Below are 19,014 nucleotides of genomic sequence, written 5' to 3'. Positions count from 1 at the left end.
GCGACAGTGCGAGGCTCCATCTCAAAAACAAAACAAAAACAGTTATACTAAGAAGCCTATGTAAATTTAAATCCAGTTTTAACGTTGATGGGCCCTTCTTCCTTAAGAAAGCAATTTGCGCCGGGTATGGTGGCTCAGGCCTGTAATCCCAACACTTCAGGAGGCCAGGCAGGCAGATCACCTGAAGTCAGGACTTCAAGACCAGCATGACCAACATGAAGGAACCACATCTCTGCTAAAAATACAAAATTAGCCGGGCGTGGTGGTGCATGCCTGTAATCCCAGCTCCTCAGGAGGCTGAGGCAGGAGAAGCGCTTGAACCCGGGAGGCAGAGGTTGCAGTGAGCCGTGATTGTGCCGCTGCACTCCAGCCTGGGCAACAAGAGCAAAACTCTGGAAAAAGAAAGAAAGAAAGAAAGAAAGAAACGAAAGAAAGAAAGGAATGAAAGAAAAGAAAAGGAAAGAAACTTGCTTTGATTGGTTCAATACTTCCGATGCTAGAGATAAGAACCAGACCACGCTCCCCAGAGAGCTCCTGAATATCTCAGATATTAAAACACACTCCCATCCCTCAACCTTGAGACTGAAAAATCAGCATTAAAAAGACTGGAATCTTATTAAGATTCAGAAGTACAAACACAAGTAGTTGTTTAAAAGATCTATGTAATCACATTTTCTATGTTGAAAGAAATTTTTCTATAAAGATACTAAGATAGCATAAAAAAAAAAAATCCTGCAAAACTATTTCTATATCCATAACAGGTGTGCCTTTCTTTACACAAAAGCATTCTTGAAAAACTGCGTAAATCAGATCCTGTTTTAAATGCCTTAAGGGAGCTATTTTATGAGGAACCCTGCAGTGAATCCTTTGGTAAGGCAAATAATCCTTTTGTAATGGGAATAATTTCTCCCAATGTATCTAGCTTTTTTTAAAATCCCATTTTCATATATCTGCTTTTCTTCAAAGGGGGCCATACCTATCTAAATACACCCACATTTGCATATTGATTTTAACAGCAATCCTCTCAGGGATGTTTAACCCTAAAGTTCCTTGCAACAGTGTTAGTGCTCTACTGTTCATATTTTTAAAAATCATTATATTAATAGAAAACCCAGAGATTTCCAAACAGGAATAAAAAAAAAAAAAAACTGCTCCCCGATCAGCCCTGTCCCTGTGTTTCCAGGCAGACATATCCATATAAAAAAGGTCAGGAAACAGCATATAATTCTCTGAATTCTTCTGGTAGAAATATGCCTCTGCAGTCTTCATTATTTTCCTTCCCCAATTTGCTCTCCCTATGTCTGGCAGGTCAGGATACAGGGATCTGGTCATTTGGGACCAAGATACATTCTGATGATAGCTTTCTCTTGGGGAATCCCTTTAACTAAATGCCTGCCAGGTCCCTCTGGCCAAACAGAATTGTGAATCACTGCTTTCTTAGGGGAAGCAAGCCCAGGTGCTTTTATAAATACAATCAGATTAAAGGATCAAACTAAAATGACCCCTTTCTCTTCTCAGAAAATGTTGTCACTATTGCACTAAACTTCACCAAGTCAAATAGCTTCTGAATCAGTGTGAGGGGTAGGTTTTCAGCTACTGCTAACAGGAGAGGAGGCAAGATCCCACATCTACCTTCGTGATAGAAAGCCTCGTGTTATTTCTCATCAGCCTCCTTACTGCAGAGGACACAGTGGCCGTAGTGTCAGCGAGGACACTCCAAGTTCAACAGGTGAGAGGTGAAAGGCCACTCACTAAGGCATGCGTATCAGAACTTCTTTCTTTCCTAGTCTTAACTTTCCAGGCAACGACATACTTTCTGCCTCAAACAAGCAACTCTGTCTCTTTTCAGCTTTCAGCCTCCTGAAGATAGACACAAGAGTTGGAAAAACACAACTCAGATACTGTGATCACCTCTGCCAGAAAAGCAGCTTAACCCTTAAGTCCCCTTAGCCCAGGGAACAGTCTTTTTCCTGTCATTCTGGCTGCTAAAGAGAAGGCTTGGGAGGAAGGCATTCCTGAAGATTTTTACAGATGGGAGTTTATCCTCACCTGCCACCACAATGCTCCATATCTGCACCTGGGGCAACCTTGACCCTGAAGACATGGTGGGTGTGGGCAGGCCTAGAAGGACTAGGCGAGGGCCAGCAGCAGTGCTCAGTCCATGCTGCTGCTCACTGTGGCAGGCAGGCAGGGCATGTTCTGTGTGGGTGGCGGTGCTGTGTGGCAGGCTGCCAGCTGCCTGGGAATAGGGCCACGACCAAGAACAAGTTCCCCTAAGTGGCTCCTTTGCCCAGGTGCTCTTCGTATTGAGAGAGAGGGACAGTGGGGAATTTACAGTTGCTTCACACTTGGGCTGGACAGTTCTCTCTCCATCTAAATTGATTTCTCTCTGAACACAAAAGGAGGGGAAGGATCCAGGAGAGGACCTCAGGTCACAGCACTCAAGAGGCCAGGCTAGCAAGGCCATCCCGCTCCACAGCCACTCTGCCTGCTCCTGGCCTTGTGAGGCAGTAGAAGGATATCAGAGAGAGACAAAAAGGCCTGGGAGGGCTGCGGCTCCATTTCCAGAGAAGAAATTTAATTTCCTTAAGGCAACCAAATGGTAGGAAGTAATTCTTGAAATGACTCTACCAAGCCCTGGTTCTGTGAATCAGGGTCAGAACAGATTCAGCAATGCAAGACTCGGGGGCGTGGGCTTTGTTCACTTTTCTTTCTGAGGTAATTCTTCCCTTTACTTCTATTAGGAATCAGTGTAGGTACTATTTACATATTTTCTGTTATAATCACAGACCTGCAAACTAGTAATTCACCATCTTTCCACCCAAACTAACCATGTAAGATGAGAAAAGGCCATTAAAAAAAGTGAAAGTTCTAGAAGAGATGAAGTTAGCTGCTCGAAGTTAAATATTACTCATTCTTAGAAAATAAATAGTAATTATGATTTTTTTTTGACAGGGTTTTGCTCTTCTTGCCCAGGCTGGAGTGCAATGGTGCGATCTTGGCTCACTGCAACCTCCACCTCCCGGGTTCAAGCAATTCTCCTGCCTCAGCCTCCTGAGTAGCTGGGACTACAGACATGCACCACCATGCCTGGCTAATTTTGTATTTTTAGTAGAGACGGGGTTTCTCCATGTTGGTCAGGCTGGTCTCGAAATCCCAACCTCAGGTGATCTGCCCGCCTTGTCCTCCCAAAGTGCTGGGATTACAGGTGTGTGCCACCGCGCCTGGAATAATTATGTTTTTGAACACAGTCGATCAGTTGTGCGCTGCTTTGTCTGAGTGATCTGTGAGTGAGCTCCCCAGTAAAGAGGCAGATTTGGGGAGAGAACGGGAACACAAGATAACATCCACTCCTACAGGCTTTCTCCTAAATCAGATTTTCTCTGTGGAATTGGCTTTAGATTACAACGGGAAAGAATCCTTGTTTAATTTATTTTAGGCTCAGTATTCAGCTGAGGAAAAATCTGAAGAAATCCTGAGAAATGGAGAACACAGGGAATGAGAATTCCATTCTGGGCTCTGGTATAGTTTTATTTATTTTGTATCTTAGATTATTCACTTTTTTGGCCTCAATTTCCCAATCTGAAAAATGAGACAATTTTCACCCACTTTGTGAAAAAGAATTTCGGTAGTTTGGTTCTAGGCATTGCTAAAAGAGCTGGAATCATTGTGAACCCCAAAGGAACCGGGTTCTTAGTATGTCCCGTTATATCCAGGCTGACCTGTTTTGTCGCAGAGACAGCTGCCCGTGTCGGATATCCCTGAGAGACAGGACTATACTTCTGTTTCTTTCCTATTTCCACATGTGGGACGGAGCCACAGAGAATGCTGGATACCAAACATGGCCATCTGCTTTTTCTAATGACTAAGACGGAAAGATAATGATGCAACGAAGTCAATGCGTACTCATCTGCTCCTCATATTAGCTAGGCAGAGGTGTGATCTCCACTTTATGGTTGGAAAAAACTGATGTTCGGAGAAGTTAAATAATTTACAAGACTCGCAGTTAGTTATTCTTCTTCCAAGTCCACTGCTCATGTCCCCAAGCTGCCCTAGGCCAGAGCCTGCTTCACATTTAGCAGACTAAGGGTCCTTCTTCAAGTGCCATCTTGGTCAAGGTCAAATAAATATGGTTTTCTCCAATGCGGATAGGAAATTGATAATGAGATGATTTGTAACAAATGATTAAACGGCTATCACTTGGGAGTCTCCTCCCTCTCCCCTTCATGTGCTTCAAAAGTTAAAAGGTGCTGGTTGAAGGTGGGAGCGACATCACTTTCCCTGAAGAGAAAGAAGCTTCATCCCCACACCCCTAACCATCCAGTCCTTCTGCAAATGGAGAGAGGATCCCTCTCCCTACCACCCAGTTACTCTGAAGGGATAACAGCCATTGGGGGGTTAAAAAGAGGCAGTGAACCCCTAGTTAATGAGTAGGAATTCAGCAGGCAGTGTAAGATAAATGGAGCTCTCTCTGCTTCTGCTAGAGTCAGCATGAACTGCGGCCCTGCGGCTTGTTTGTGGCAAATGGAGTGCGCGAAATATCAAAGGGCAGTGATCCAGAAGAAGACCGACTTTGACAAATTTTAAATTGGCCAGAAAGAAAACCAGCAAAAAGAAAAAAAAAAAGAAAGAAAAGAAAAAAAAAAAAAAAGGAAAAGAAAAAGGAAGAAAAAAAAGGAAAAAGAGAAAAAGGAAAATGATGCAATTTGCTGTACCCTGCAATTGCGGCATTGCTGCCTTTGTATGGAATTAGTGGTAAACACAATCGAGGGATGCTGGCAGCAATTATGAGCCATCTAAGTGAGATGCTTATCAGTGGCTAAAGCTTTTAGAGCTCTTTCTATGTACAGTTGTAAGTAACTTGCTGTTGAGCTGCAGTTACTTTAATTAAAGTGTATGGGGTTGGTCAGAAGTAATTATCCTGTTTGGAAAAGAAAGAGAAAAAAACCACCTCAACAATTCTGGGTGGCAATAGATTTTAGAAACAACTCTCATTTCTTGTATGTGCGCATTCCCCATAAAAGGATCAGACTGTGGTGAGTTAGACTTATTGGTGGCTGTTACCCAGTGGCAAACAATGGGACACAAACAGGGTTTATTGTAACCCAAGTCACCGTGTTTGGCAGGCAACCTGGCTCAGTGCTCTAAATACCTGGATGTACAGTCTCCACAGTGTAGGCAAATGGGATTTTTCTGTCTCTGGATGGTGGGGATATACAGTCCACAAATGGTACTTTATTAATTAAATTATCATTTGGAATATAAATGAGCTAGCATTTCTTCTCCATTCACTGAGTTTCACTACGTTTTAAAGGCAATCTCTGTTCCTTTAGAAAAAAAACAAGACAAACCAACCGACAAAAGAACCTCGAGCAATTATCTTTACTAACATAGCAAGCAGCTCAATGGGAGACCTGGGCAGAAAATCAGTGTTTTAAAAGAATTTGAAACTCATTTAGACTCTGGACTCAACACAGGACTCCCATGGTTTAGTCCTATGTTCAAATCACAAGTGGCTTCCAAAAGCTCTGAAAACAAATGAGCAAGAGAGTAATGGCTGGAAGCATTAAGCACGCCTGCTCTCAGGGCTATTCTGGCTGCAGTTACTGTTTGGAAGCACACAGTGCGCAATCTTTACTTCTATTTCTCTAGCTCAGGATGACCCCTGGACACCGCCTGGGTAAAGACTCCTGCTTTTCTATCCCATCTCTCAGAAATGAAGTGAGCTGTCCAAAGAAACAAGTAGAAACAGGACATATTTAGATCTAGCATATTCTCTGTCTGGTGAGGCCTGCCCCCAGAAGCAACTCTAGCTACTCATTCTCTACAAGGACATCTTAGAAAGACGGGCTTTTTGCACTCTAAGGAAATATCAGGAAAAAAAATCAGGTGACTTTTGCTTTTTTAGGGCTCACTTTCCCTATTATACACACTATTTCATTCTACCAGGGTTTTTACCATATAGAGGACAGTAAATAAAGATTATCATGAATTTGATCAAATGCTTCAGTGCCTCCTCCCCTGGCCTATGAATGCACTCATTACAAATCAGCTGAATGGCTCATTGATTTGCCAGGAGGACAAGCAGACATACCCAATCGCTCAGCCAAGTGGATGTAGACTGGGTCCACCCGACGCATGGTTTTCACCAGATCCTTTCTGCGGAATTTGATTTCTACTGTCCCTTCTGGCTCCAGAACAGATCCCCTGGATCAGAGAGAAAGAAAACAAAACAGAAATAGAGGTACTTTAAAGGAAGGAGACAACAAAATGAGGCCAGTTACAATTTGTGGACCAAGAAATAGCTTCATTATGGTTTTGCCCACCTATGGTTAACAGACATCTCCCCAGGGAGAATAGTAGGCGCCAGAGAAGTGTCTAAGTGAGGTATGAGAAAGGCCTGGCAAAAAGTATTTAAAGTAATTCTCATTACCACACTAGTCAACTTCCATTTCAAAGGGAGAAGAATACAGATTCCACCACCTACAGCTGGTAAGAGTAACAGGAATCACATTATTTTCCATGGGAAAAAAAAATGCTGTAGGCACAGTGACAGGGGAATCACCTCCATCACGTAGGATGTACAGTGATGAAGGGCAATGCTTCATCAATACTATCTATCTATCTATCTCACCAATACCACAGCTGTCAGTCTGCTTGTAGGACACTGATCAGACACACTAAGCCAGGCCAAGTAGGAAGTAAAACATTCTGCCCAGTGATATGGAAATGAGCAGAGTCAAAGGTCTCAGGGTTACTTTTAGTGCATACTAATGATGTTCAATCCCCAGAAACTTTGCCCTAAACATCTTTTAAAAAAAAAACCACACAGCTTTCTAGTTTAAAAAAATATAGCTAATGTTTACTATGTACATGGCACTGTTCTAATCACTTACATGTAAATCCTTACAACAATCCTATGCCCAGTCTCCATCTACTATGTAGTAAGGTTCTGTGATTATTCCCGTTTTACAGATGAGAAAACTACGGTTTAGGAAGTTGAGACTCGTCCAAATATAACAAGAGGCAGAACTGGATTTGAAACCAGACAGTCTGATTCCAAAGTCTGTAGAGGAATTGTCTCTGATCTGGTATCAGATGAGTTTAGGACTTAAAAAATAATAAACCCCTAAGTACAGAATGTAAATAATAAGCCTCTTAGCCTAGAGGTTTCACAGTGAAACTACTGGACTCTCCTAAGCAGCCTTTGACAAAGAAGGCTGAATTTGGGGAGACAAGAGAGAAGTAGGCGGTCCACTAAAACGACTGGAGGGTAGGAGTTTGCTAGGAAAATGTCAAAGAAATATGTTTTGAAGTTTACTTAGGAAAGCTGAGAACAGACTGTGAAAGGATGCCAGATTAGATCTGTTTTATTTAAGCAGTTTCAGGTACTGCCTCCCAACAAGCCTGAGGTTCTCCCTTGCAGTTTTTTTAGGTGCTACAAACACCATGGTCTTCAGCTTCCTAAAATGCTAGAGTGAGGACCTGGACTCTAATGGAAGGAAAAAAGCTTTGGTTTGGAATCACAGGATGTGGTGCTGTAGTGCCATGGCTACACCATTCTCCAGGAGGAAACCAACAGCTACAGTGTCCCTAAAGCTACAGTGAATGGAAATACGGAAGGCACGCTACCTGCTTTCTCGGTCAGCATACATCTCCATGTGCCGGGGATTGATGGAGGAGTCAATCACTACCCAGGAGCCGCCCCGCAGCTCAGCCTGGGGAGGAATGTAAACCAGCACAGGCTGGGAGCACTCCCTCAAGCCGTCCACAATGTAAGCACCAAACTTCAGCACTTGGTCGTACATATCTACGGAGAATGAGACAAATTAGAAATAATGAAATTTCTCTTCCTCAAAGCAGTACTTTTAAACACTGTTCAGGACCTCTGGCCACGAATAGCCTCCTCATACTATGCCTCCTGTTTGGTCACCCTAAAGACTGAAGGGAGTATCGACCTGTATCCCATTCAAGACTCCAGAGGATCTTCAAAATCTCAAGACAGCAACAGAGAGATGCACTGTCTTTCACAAGATACAGTGTGTACATCTTCCAGATTGCCTTTCCATTTCATATCCTGTCTGAATTTCTGTACTCAGGTTTCACCACATTAATTCACATTTGCTCTACAAATGTTGAGTATTTTTCATGTCAATATGTGCTCTCCCACTACATTAAGTTTTCTAAAGGAAGGAACTATTCTACCTCTTTTCAGTTCTTCTCATGAGGCTTAGCATAGGATGAGCTCTTCAAATGTGCAGCTAATGGAAATTGATCCTTTAAAAATTTTATCTTCAAAAACTATTTTTCATCTTGGTATCCCAATAGCCCTGCCCAGTGCCTGAACATAGTTAGTGCTCAACAAATATCTGCTGAATGAATTAATGCTGAATGAATTAATTATATACTCTGAAAATAATATAATGAGAAAGAAAAACAAATTCTTTAACAGTTGCATTTTTATACGGTATCAGTGACAGAAAATTTTTAAAAATATTTAGGAAATGCTACACAGCCACATGAGAAGAAGAGACCCAACCAGGGCAACATAGTGAGAACCCGTCTCTACAAATAATAAAAAATTAGCTGGGCATGATGGTACATGCCTGCAGTCCCAGTTACTTGGCTGAGGTGGGAGGATCACTTGAGCCCAAGAGGTCGAGGCTACAGGGAGCCATGATCTTGCCACTGCACTTTAGCATGGGTGACAGAACAAGACTCTGTCTCAAAAACAACATAAAACAAAATAAACAAAAAACAAGAGAAGAGCCACCTCTTCATTCTGCTAAAGAGTATGTTTTGTAGACTGGGCATGGTAGCTCACACCTATAATCACAGCTCTTTGGGAGACTGAGGTGGGAGGACCGCTTGAGCCCAGGAGTTCAAGACCAATAGAGAGAGACCCTATCTCTACAAAAAATAAAAAAAATTAGCAAAACATGGTGGCACATTCCCATAGTCCCAGCAGCAACCCCAGAGGGTGAGGTGGCAGGATCACTTGAGCCTAGGAGGCTGAGACCTGCAGTGAGCTTGATCATGCTGCTGTACTCCAGTGTGGGTAACAGAGCGAGACCCTGCCTTAAAAAAAAAAAAAAAAAAAAAGAGTACATTTTGTAATTCCTCCAAAGCCAGGAGCAGCCTGAAGAAAAGGACCCATGATGTATACATAAAGTGAGTCCCTGGAAAACTGGATCAGTTATTTATTTCCCAACTTTTTACGGACTTCCCATTTCCCAGCTCACTGAAGTCCATTGCTAAAGTTTTAGGTTTATGAGTCCAGATGTTTAATGAGTACTTCAGTGGAGCCATAATGGATCCTTTCTAAATACCAAATAACAGGTTCAACTGAGTTCAAACTTTCTTATCAAGGAGAGGATCTCAATTTGGAATAAATCAATTCTGGGAATCCAAGGCAAAGAAGCATTTTTCAGGAAGTTAAGAGCAAACCGAATAGAAATTGCTTTCATTGTAGTTACTGGTAAATTAAACTGCCACCTTCTCCAAAGTAAAAATGGCTTAATATACAAACCATCAGTGAGCATAGTTCACTGCAAGGCATATGCTCCACTGCCCCAACCTGGTGTGTCTGTGAATACTTCAGAAATTCCAAGTTGCCCCAGAAAACACTCCCTATTCTATGTGGAATGTGTATGATTATATACTCCATGTATATGATCAGAGTGAAGACATTTATTCCTTTGGGAGAAAAGCTAAGACCAAAAAAATTTACTGCTAATTACACAACTGCTGTATGAAGAGCAGGGAATAAAGGACTTTAAGCGCTTTACGCTAATTCTGTGGTTATGAAAATAATTGCTCAGTTCAAATTATTTTAACTAAATTAATTCTTTAGTGGATATTTCAACCAGTGCTACATAATAAAATAATTGTGTAATTAGCAGTACATTTTTCAGTGCTGCCAAGAGTACAGTCTCAGAACAAGTAACAGAAAAGAGTGTCCCTCAACGATATCATGCAAAGAGAGGAAATGGAAGGTATAGATAAAAGGAGAAAATAAAGCAATAAAAGACAGCACAAAAAGTCATTCTACCTGAAAAAGAAAAAAAAGTTAGAGGTAAGTGAAGACAAAGTTTCCAGCTCTTTTACTCACTTCTTCTTGTTAAAGACTTAGCAATAACAAAATCTATCTCTGTATTATAATTAACAGATTGACATCCCAAAAAGGGGGAGACTTTATTTAAAATGTATTTTCATTCATCTGTTTTAAAAAATACTAGATTTTTGGTATATGCAAACAGTTTCGAATGAAGATGAGTGTGTGTGTGCGATTTTTACTTTTATGAAATGGACGTGGGCTGCTTTTTGTCATCATCATGGCTAGCTTACTGCGTACCAGGGAACATGATTATATATACACACATATAAATCATTTAATCATCAGAACATCATCTTATTTATATATCCAAGTTGCAGGTGAGTAAACTGAGGCTTATTTAAATAAGAGTGAGTGGTGGAGATAAGACTCAAATCTAGATCTTGTTGGCCCTAATGTGCACATTCTACTACTTCATTCTTTTTTTTTTTTTTTTTTTTTTTTTTGAGGTGGGGAGCAGGGTGCCAGGGTCTCGCTGTGTCACCCAGGCTGGAGTGCAGTGGCACAACCTCAGCTCACTGCAACCTCTGCCTCCTGGGTTCAGGCGACCCTCCTCCATCGGCACCCCAAGTAGCTGAGACTACATGTGTGTGCCACCATGCGCATCTAATTTTTGTATTTTTTGTAGAGACGGGGTTTCACCATGTTGCCCAGATTGGTCTCACTGAGCTCAAGCCATCCACCCACCTCGGCCTTCCAAAGTGTTGGGATTACAGGTGTGAGCCACTGTGCCCGGCCTCTACTACTTCATTCTTACTGCTAGGAGAGACAGCATGAGACTGTTGGAAAGTACTCTGCTTTCCAACATCTAATATGATGAGTAAAATAAAACCAGAAAAAGAGACTTGAATACATGATTGAATATTCCCAACGGTTGCTGGATTTCCTGTGTTCAGAAACGTTCAAAACTATACTGATAACACTACCAGCCTGTGTGAGGCTTGGATCTGACTGCCAAACAAATATTTTTCAGCCCCAAGACTGTGGGTAGGAAAGGAGCATCAGGGTTTGTTAAAGCTCACATGTTTGGGACTAATATATTGCCTCCATCTAACTTGGAACACCTACAGACCCACAGCCCAAACATCAAAACACCCCAAAAGCAGGCTATTAAAATATCAACAAACACACAAATAAACTCTGTAATCAACATGCTCAGACTAACTGCAGCTGCCCCAAACCACATATTTTGAAAGGCAGGTTGAAACACTTGGCAACAATCTGACACACAATTGTCTGAAATCCCTTCATATTTAAGAGACAGAGCAAAAGCACAGCCAAGAGCAGCAGGGGAGGGGTGATCCCCCAAGGGTTTAGGTTAGAAATCAGTCTACAGAATTTTAAAGCTATGCATATGCTGTCAATTCTCAGGCCCTGAGAAACGCAACTGGGAATGGAAAATACTGATAGGTTCTTCACTGGAGAGGCGGGAGCTTGGAGTTTTCTAGCATGCTGGGCCAAGCACATCTGCATGAATGGTGATCACACACAACCTTTGCAGTGTGCTCTCAGCACCTAGGCACCAACCCTGCCTAGGGCTTTTATTGTTATAAACATGGATAAACTGTGGCAACCATGTGTATCAAACAAGGGAATAGGGTGGCAGAGTGTTTCCACAGTGTCACACACTCTTGAAAACGAAACAGATCTTATTGGCTTGGGCAAGATTATCTGTTAGAAACTGAAGGTAAACATTAGCCATACACAAGCTACATATACATAATGTCTCTCCTTAGTTCATTATGATCGGCTGACACTGTATTTCAACATCCAAGTAATCAGAGACTTTAAAATAGACTTTCATTCCGGTTAAAGTTTTCAATAAATGTTTTTTTATTGTTATTTATAACCTGTCCCAGGAAAAAATAATAAGTATAACATGAAAAGCCAACTGAGAGTGACCCTGTAGCACCAGCAGTGAGGCAGCTTAATATCACTGGGATTTGCATCCTATCAAGCTATTCATGCTGAGGCTGGGACCCTGGTGCTAATTTCTAGTAAATTTCACGCTTGATGTCTCCCTGTTGTGGGTCATTGCCGGTTCGTCTAAATAAACTGCTTCCAAATGGCTCTTCCATCTAAATATTCAGCCAGTTTTTATAATTTAATTTTGCATTATGCTGAATAGCCTTCCGGCCAGATAGAGCTCATTGGAAAAAAAGCACCAATACCATCTTGACATGCTTTTATTTATTTATTTATATTTTTACTGCTCGAATTAGACCTCCTAGGCCGACTAGTAAAGAGTTTTTTTTTCCCCCTCCACTAATGTCAATTTTCAGCATAGCAAGAGCTGTCTCTAATCTTTTCCTACTCATTACACACAATTTTGGAGTCATTTTACCCACAGTGCAGTCGGCTCCTGGCTGTGTGTTTGTGTGCACTGAGGGATGGCATAATTGTTTATTTTCCCTCCCTGCATAATCCCCAGTCAGTATTGAAACCAAAACTGCAAACATCTCCCCAAGGGATGTGAAGAATGACAAGAGGCCCTCAGTTTAGGTCCCTTTACATGAGATAATACGTAGACAACACCCTGACCTGTATGTAAATATGAAAGGCACTGTTCCTCCCCCTCCTACCTTCACAGGGATCTCTATCTTCCCTAAATCTTATTTGTCTTATGCGAGGTGTAAAAGGATGCATCAGCACCAAAATTAAGAAGACAGAACTTGCCCTGGTCTATATATCAGGCCAAAAACTCATTTCAGACCAAGGGCAGCGGGGAGAAAGGAATGGGTACTTATTGTGTAAGGGGTATAGAGTTTATGTTGAGGATGATGAAAAGTTTGATAGTTACACAACACTGTGAATGTATTTAATGCAACTGAATTGTACACTTACAAATAATTAAAATGATAAATATTATGTATATTTTACCACAATAAAAAATGAACTCATTTCTGAGCTCTTGAAATTTCTTTTCACAATAACCAAGGACACCCCCAAAGTAGAGGGGAAGTAGGTGGGATAATAACTTTTTCAGGAACCTTGACATTCTGTTATAGGGATATTCTAGTAGATCTAGTTCTGGTCTTAGGCTCTAAATCAGCCAACTGTGTTACAGGGAGTCAGACAGATCCACCTTCCTTTCCCAACTCTGCCATTTTTTAGCTGAATGAGCTTGGGAAATTTACTTAACCTAATTTACATAAATCTTAATTTATGTAAAATGTGGATAACAATATAACCTACCCCTTAGAGGAGCTTGTTGTGATGATTATGTAAGATAATACATGTAAAATTGTTAGCACAAGTTTCTGGTGAAAAGAGCTCAATGAACCTTAATTGTTGTTGTTCTTATTGTTACAGCGTGGCAGCCAATCTGGGCCTGAGCCAAAATATGTAGCAGAATTGAAGCTTTTCCTAGAATTGCTACATTGGAAACTTTTGAACTCTGAACTTCAGTTAGGATAAAATATCCAGGGTGACACTCCAAAGTAATGTCAGAAAGAGTACATTCTCAATGGGCCCCCCACAAAGAGGTAAGTAAGGAGTAATAGCATAGCATTCTCTCCCAGGTCTCAACAAAAATACTAGAGCCAAGGAATGTGGGATCAAGTGAAATCTAATGCTGAATGAACCTCATATATATGAATGAGGGGGTTTCAGGTCCCCCTACTCTTTGTTATACAACTACCATCTTCTTTTGAACATCCTGGTATTTTGTTTATACACTATGGCTTTATCATTTTGCTCAAGACATTTCTCTTGTCTCTGTGAGGCAATGTCTGTTTCTGACTTATTTTGACTTATTTTTGTTCTCTGAAGTGGGTAGCATCATTCCTAACACACAGAACTCAATAAAAATGTGTAGGATTGACTTAACCGTATACTCTCAATTTCTCATGGTATTTCTGCTAATTTATTATCTTGGTCAAAAAATAATTCACCGTGATAATCTAAAAAATATATACAATCATTAATTTGGATGTATAGTCCAAGACTCCCCCAAGAAAAGTATAAAATATGGTAGTTCTCCAGCAAATATAGGCAAAGGTAAACTTTTCAACCAAAAAAAAAAAAACCAAACACACACAAACACACACACACAAACACACACACACACACACACACACACACATACACACACAAAATCAACCTAGTCTACATTTTGCCAACGAGGCCTGGCCATACAGGGCTCTTCCTAGACAAGTAAGGAAACATTGTCGGCAAAAATTTCAAATCCCTCTTGCCACAAAACTGACCATCTGGTAGTTTCCCCAGGCTTTTCCTCCCTCACAGGCTGGGGGTGCTTCCACCCTAAGCTATTTTTAAGTGCCCTATTGAGAGTTCCTTGTTTCACATTTTGTATGTCCCTAAGCATTTTCTTTTCTTTTCTTTGAGATGGAGTCTTCCTCTGCTGCCTAGGCTGCAGCGCAGTGGTGCAATCTCGGCTCACTGCAACCTCCACCTCCCGGGTTCAAGTGATTCTCCTGCCTCAGCCTCCCAAGTAGCTGGGATTATAGGCATGCACCACCACAACTGGCTAATTTTGTATTTTTAGTAGAGACAAGGTTTCACTATGTTGGACAGGCTGGTCTCGAACTCCTGACCTCAGGTGATCCACCATGCCTGGCCCTATCCTAGAACCCCAAATTCTCCCCAAGACAGATGGAATTTATACTTAGCATACTCTCATGCCCTCCAGGTATGTAGTCTCTGGCTTAGCATGGCCATGAATTCTCTGGCCACGAGAGAGAGAGCTTCACTACTATAAGAGGTGGTGTTTCCTTGGGCTCTCCCTGTAGTGTCCACAGTTGCTCTACACATTAAGGATTCTCCGTAAATGGTGATACTGGCTGCCTAATTACTTAGCAATTCCCATAGCATGGAGTAGAGCCTTTATAATAATGGTCTAATATGCTGGAGCCACAGGCTCAGGGCTGTTGTTATATAATAATACAACAGCACAAATTGCCACAAAGAACAGCCTCCGGTACTGAATTTGTTCATTTTCAAATTCAGTACCGGAGCTAAATCCATAACAGTAGGTCACCTCAATAACACTAGTAGTAGATTATTCTGAAATTGTGTATGGAATTATAAATTATAAAGTGTACTTTTTTCCATTCAAGTTGCAACTCAAAAGATGTCTCAGAGAGGGCAGAATCCCCAAAAAGCCTAGGCTATTAGGACACCCACAGATTCCGCTGAACCTACACACTTCCTCTGCTGCAGAGTGCCCAGTAATCAGTGATGCCCCTCCAGCCCACAGGCAGGCCAGTCACCTTTCATTCCACCAGAGAAGCCTCTCCAGTTGGCAAAGACCATCAGAGGCAGCCCTTCCCGGTTGAAGTCCTTGATGGCCTGATACGTCTTAAACGCAGAATCTGGGAACCAAACCTGGCCAGCCTGCTGGATTATCTATTGGGAAAAGTCAAAGAAGACACAATTAACAACACAGCTCCAGGGGGAAATCTCTCCAAAGTGAACAAGATTTTACTTATTTAAAACTGAAAACTAAAAATCAGACCAACAAAAACTACTGTTCATCAGATCATCATGTTTGGAGTAAAAAAGAAGAAAGGATCCTGGATCTTTGACCTTGTTAAATACTATTCTTTTTAAGTCCTGATTATAACAACTCTGTAGTCAAAAGGGAAGAATGCAGTCCTAAGGACCCTTGTTCTAGGTTTCTCAAAAGCTACTTAAAATGGCCCCATTGTGCTACTCGTTAAAGCAAGTCAATTGTACATAGTCTCCCAGTCCTTTCGCCTTTGTGCTTAGTATAGCATTTTCCTGTACTGTAGCTAATCAATAGACACTTGATGTCACACTGCTGAATAGCCTCCTCCCTGGCCTCCCTGACCCCTCACTTTCTGAATGGTGTCAGGATGTGAAAATGTAATCCATCCTTTAAAAAAAAAATGGGACCAGGCACAGTGGCTCATCCCAACACTTTGGGAGGCCAAGGTGGGAGGATCCCTTGAGCACAGGAGGTCAAGGCTGCAGTGAGTCAAAATTACACCACTGCACTCCAGCCTGGGCCACGAACCATGTCTCAAAAAAAAAAAAAAAAAAAAAAAAAAGGCTGTGGTGTTCGCGCTTTGCGTTAGGGCAAGACTTCACCATTAACTCTAGTTGTAGCTCTTCCATGTGTATACTCAAAGAATCGGGGACCAAAGAGCCTTCAGTATTATCTCAGCTGCCTTTCTGGAAGACCATCTCCCCAACAAAAGTATACTGTTTTCTAGCATCAAGAAGACTACTGTAAAGACTTATTTAATTTTTGAGGCAGAATTTAGCTTCTAGTCCATCTAGACTTATCTTAAAAGTGAGCACATGATGTTCTAAAATCATTCAAGGCTGCTGATGCCCTTCCCTCTAAAACTGATGGTTTGCAATGCTCCTGATGTATCCACAGGCACTGCAAAGAGAAAAACCCTCCAAGCACAGGCTCACAGTGTACTTAAGTAGCCTACCTTGGCTTCAGAATCCAAGTTTGCTGGATCAGCTGGGATACTTAGCTCTACTGTTCGGGTTTCTACAGCAACAACTCCCACAGGTATTCCTCCTAGCCTGATAAAAAATGAGCCACATAAGAAACCAATGTATGTCACCATTATAGCTAGCCATTTGTTTTCCAATTCCACATCAAGACATTGGGGAAAAAACTAGAAACAAACACAGAGAGCAGGGGGAATCTGATTCTTCTACGAGTTAAATGTGAGACGCTATGGATTTGATATTTACTCTCTAAATATGGTGGGAAACCACCCTCAGAATCACTTCTATTCGGAAATGTCCCAACACAAGATCGATTCAAACCAAGGGCTATTCTAGGGGAACCTCTGCATTTAGACTCAACAGCCTAGCACATATACACATCCCTACCTCTGTAGCTGCCAAATGAAACTTCTCAGTTCACTCTAGAGCATCTCCTTGGTGAAGATGGTAGGAAATGGTCTGAAAGGCAGTAGGAATCTGAGACTTTCAGTAACTTTTAATGAGGGCTGACCTTGCTGAAATGGAGTTGTAATTTTCTATGGAATATTAATAATGTGGTTCCAGATAAGATTTGAGGGTACAATAGGTCTTACTATTGGGTGTGTGGATAGGGATATGTAGGCATGTTATGAGAATGATGAAAAATACACGCCAAGAGTAGAGAAGTGGATCAACAAGCCCTTAACTTTCTCCTTTCTTGGAAAAGACCAATGGGACGAGGATAATTTTTAGTAGTAATCCTCGTGAAATCTATATTAGAAGTATACATTTAATCTCAAAGCTATGTTAATTTAAAAAACTGTTTAGGAGCTCAAAGCCTCTGCACCTTATACTCCACTATGACCTCCCAATTTGGTCCTCATAAAGATTTTTTAGGAAAAATCAGAGAGCAAAACAAAGTATAGGGTGAGTCTTTACTCTGGAAAATGTGATTCAGTCTTCATTCTCACTGTTGCATTCCTTGGGGTTGGGGCTGGGATGGGTTATAGTCTCTCATTCCCCACAGCATCTCCATAACAAACTTTTCCATGACGGATGGCCTTTGGTTGTTAAATTGGCTACTGAAAATGGATTCCTGTCATCACAAGAGGCCTGACAAGGGCCTGAGTGGAGACCACCCACCCCCTTGTCACTTGCCTGCACTGAATCAGAATCAAAAGCCCTCTAGACAACCAGACAACGAGCAGGAGGTACACAGGAGGGTTTAGAAATATTTCTGTTCACAATGATTAATAATCCGACTGGAAACTTGTAATTGCAAAAGCCACCCTAAATCGGTAACTTATAACTTATATATTAGGGCCCATGTGACCTAATAAAGAACATCTTTATCCGAGTATTACAGTTATTTATTGAACTTGAAAACAGCTCAGAACAACTTCTGTTTTCTATTATACTTCATATAAATTTTATCAGGCTAGCACATGAAGATGCTACATCTTGTTTTATAGTGTGTCCCTGGACAAGGTGCCATGGAATAATAAAAGACAATTTACAGCCAATAGCACACATATTCCAAACATACATACCAAAGATGAGTTTTGGCAGCACTTACAGTAACAATCCCAGAAGAATACATTTATATTTATTTCTTGAAATGCCATTGCTTTTGAAAGAAGCTAGAGCTCCATTTGTGTTTTATATACTTGTGAGCATGTGTATGTGTTTGGAGTAAGAAGCTCAGAACTCGTCAGATGGAAAGAAAGGAGAAAGTCAGAGTGAGTGCTGCAATAAACAATGGCAGAGCTAACCAAAGCCAAGCTTGACTGATCTTGGTCGCAAAGCAGTCCCTATTCTTCTAATCATAAGTGTAAAGTATTATTCTCTTATTTCCCATGGGAGTATCTTAAAGAACTTAACAAAGGTTTGGCTTTCTGAGACTTAAAATCTGTCATGTTTTTTTCACAGACAGGAAAATTGAAGCAGAATAGATGAGACAAATCTCAAAAAAGTTGGTCTTAGTGTGCCAGGAGGAATCTAACAAGCTGATACAGAAGCTGAGTATCAGGGTTCTCGCTCCAGTGCATCTCCTACTTTCAGCTCCCCAGTGGGAATTTTACCAGGCACAGAGAATACTTCTCACTGGGACTGAGAAGCCTGGGGTGAGATAAAAGACCTGAGACTTTAAAGAAAACAGACAGGTAGGCTCTGGGACATTCAGTCTGAGCTGACTCCAGGCCAGAATCCTATTGAGAGTCACAGAGGAAGACCCTGTCTGTGGGATTTGCCCTCTGATGGATTCTTGTCACAGGCAGCATGGAGGCGTGCTGACCTGCTGTACTGAGAGAACCACAGAGCCTAGAATTATTTTCAAGGCTAGAATCTAAATCTCAACCCAATGTGGCATGTTTGAGAATCTTGAGCAGGTGCCACTTTTCACCAAGATAAGAAAAACGGATTGCCCCCAGAGGAAGGTGAGCTCCAGATGCGGTCTCTCAGCAGCATGTCTC

At 41.5% G+C, this 19,014-nt stretch overlaps 1 protein-coding gene and 1 long non-coding RNA gene across 16 annotated transcripts in view; one reads left to right on the top strand and one right to left on the bottom strand.

The window, feature by feature from the left end:
- LOC102141510 (uncharacterized) overlaps positions 1–16,622 on the top strand; it is a 54,111-nt gene extending 37,489 nt beyond the window's left edge. The window contains exons 3-4 of the long non-coding RNA XR_012425549.1: positions 13,427–13,599; positions 16,482–16,622. This is a non-coding gene — a long non-coding RNA (uncharacterized lncRNA). The remainder of the gene's footprint in view (positions 1–13,426; positions 13,600–16,481) is intronic.
- ACACA (acetyl-CoA carboxylase alpha) overlaps positions 1–19,014 on the bottom strand; it is a 330,564-nt gene that overhangs the window by 19,767 nt on the left and 291,783 nt on the right. For all 15 annotated transcript variants that reach the window (XM_005583932.5, XM_005583930.5, XM_005583933.5 and 12 more), the window contains 4 exons: positions 16,540–16,636; positions 15,346–15,481; positions 7,633–7,810; positions 6,095–6,207 (listed from right to left, as the gene is read on the bottom strand). In XM_005583932.5, the coding sequence (XP_005583989.1) occupies positions 6,095–6,207; positions 7,633–7,810; positions 15,346–15,481; positions 16,540–16,636 (524 nt within the window). The remainder of the gene's footprint in view (positions 1–6,094; positions 6,208–7,632; positions 7,811–15,345; positions 15,482–16,539; positions 16,637–19,014) is intronic.

This window comes from Macaca fascicularis, chromosome 16 (genome assembly GCF_037993035.2).
Source record: "Macaca fascicularis isolate 582-1 chromosome 16, T2T-MFA8v1.1".
NCBI lineage: Eukaryota > Metazoa > Chordata > Mammalia > Primates > Cercopithecidae > Macaca > Macaca fascicularis.
The sequence above is the reverse complement of the archived record's forward strand: the minus strand, read 5'-3'. Positions and strand labels throughout refer to the sequence as shown.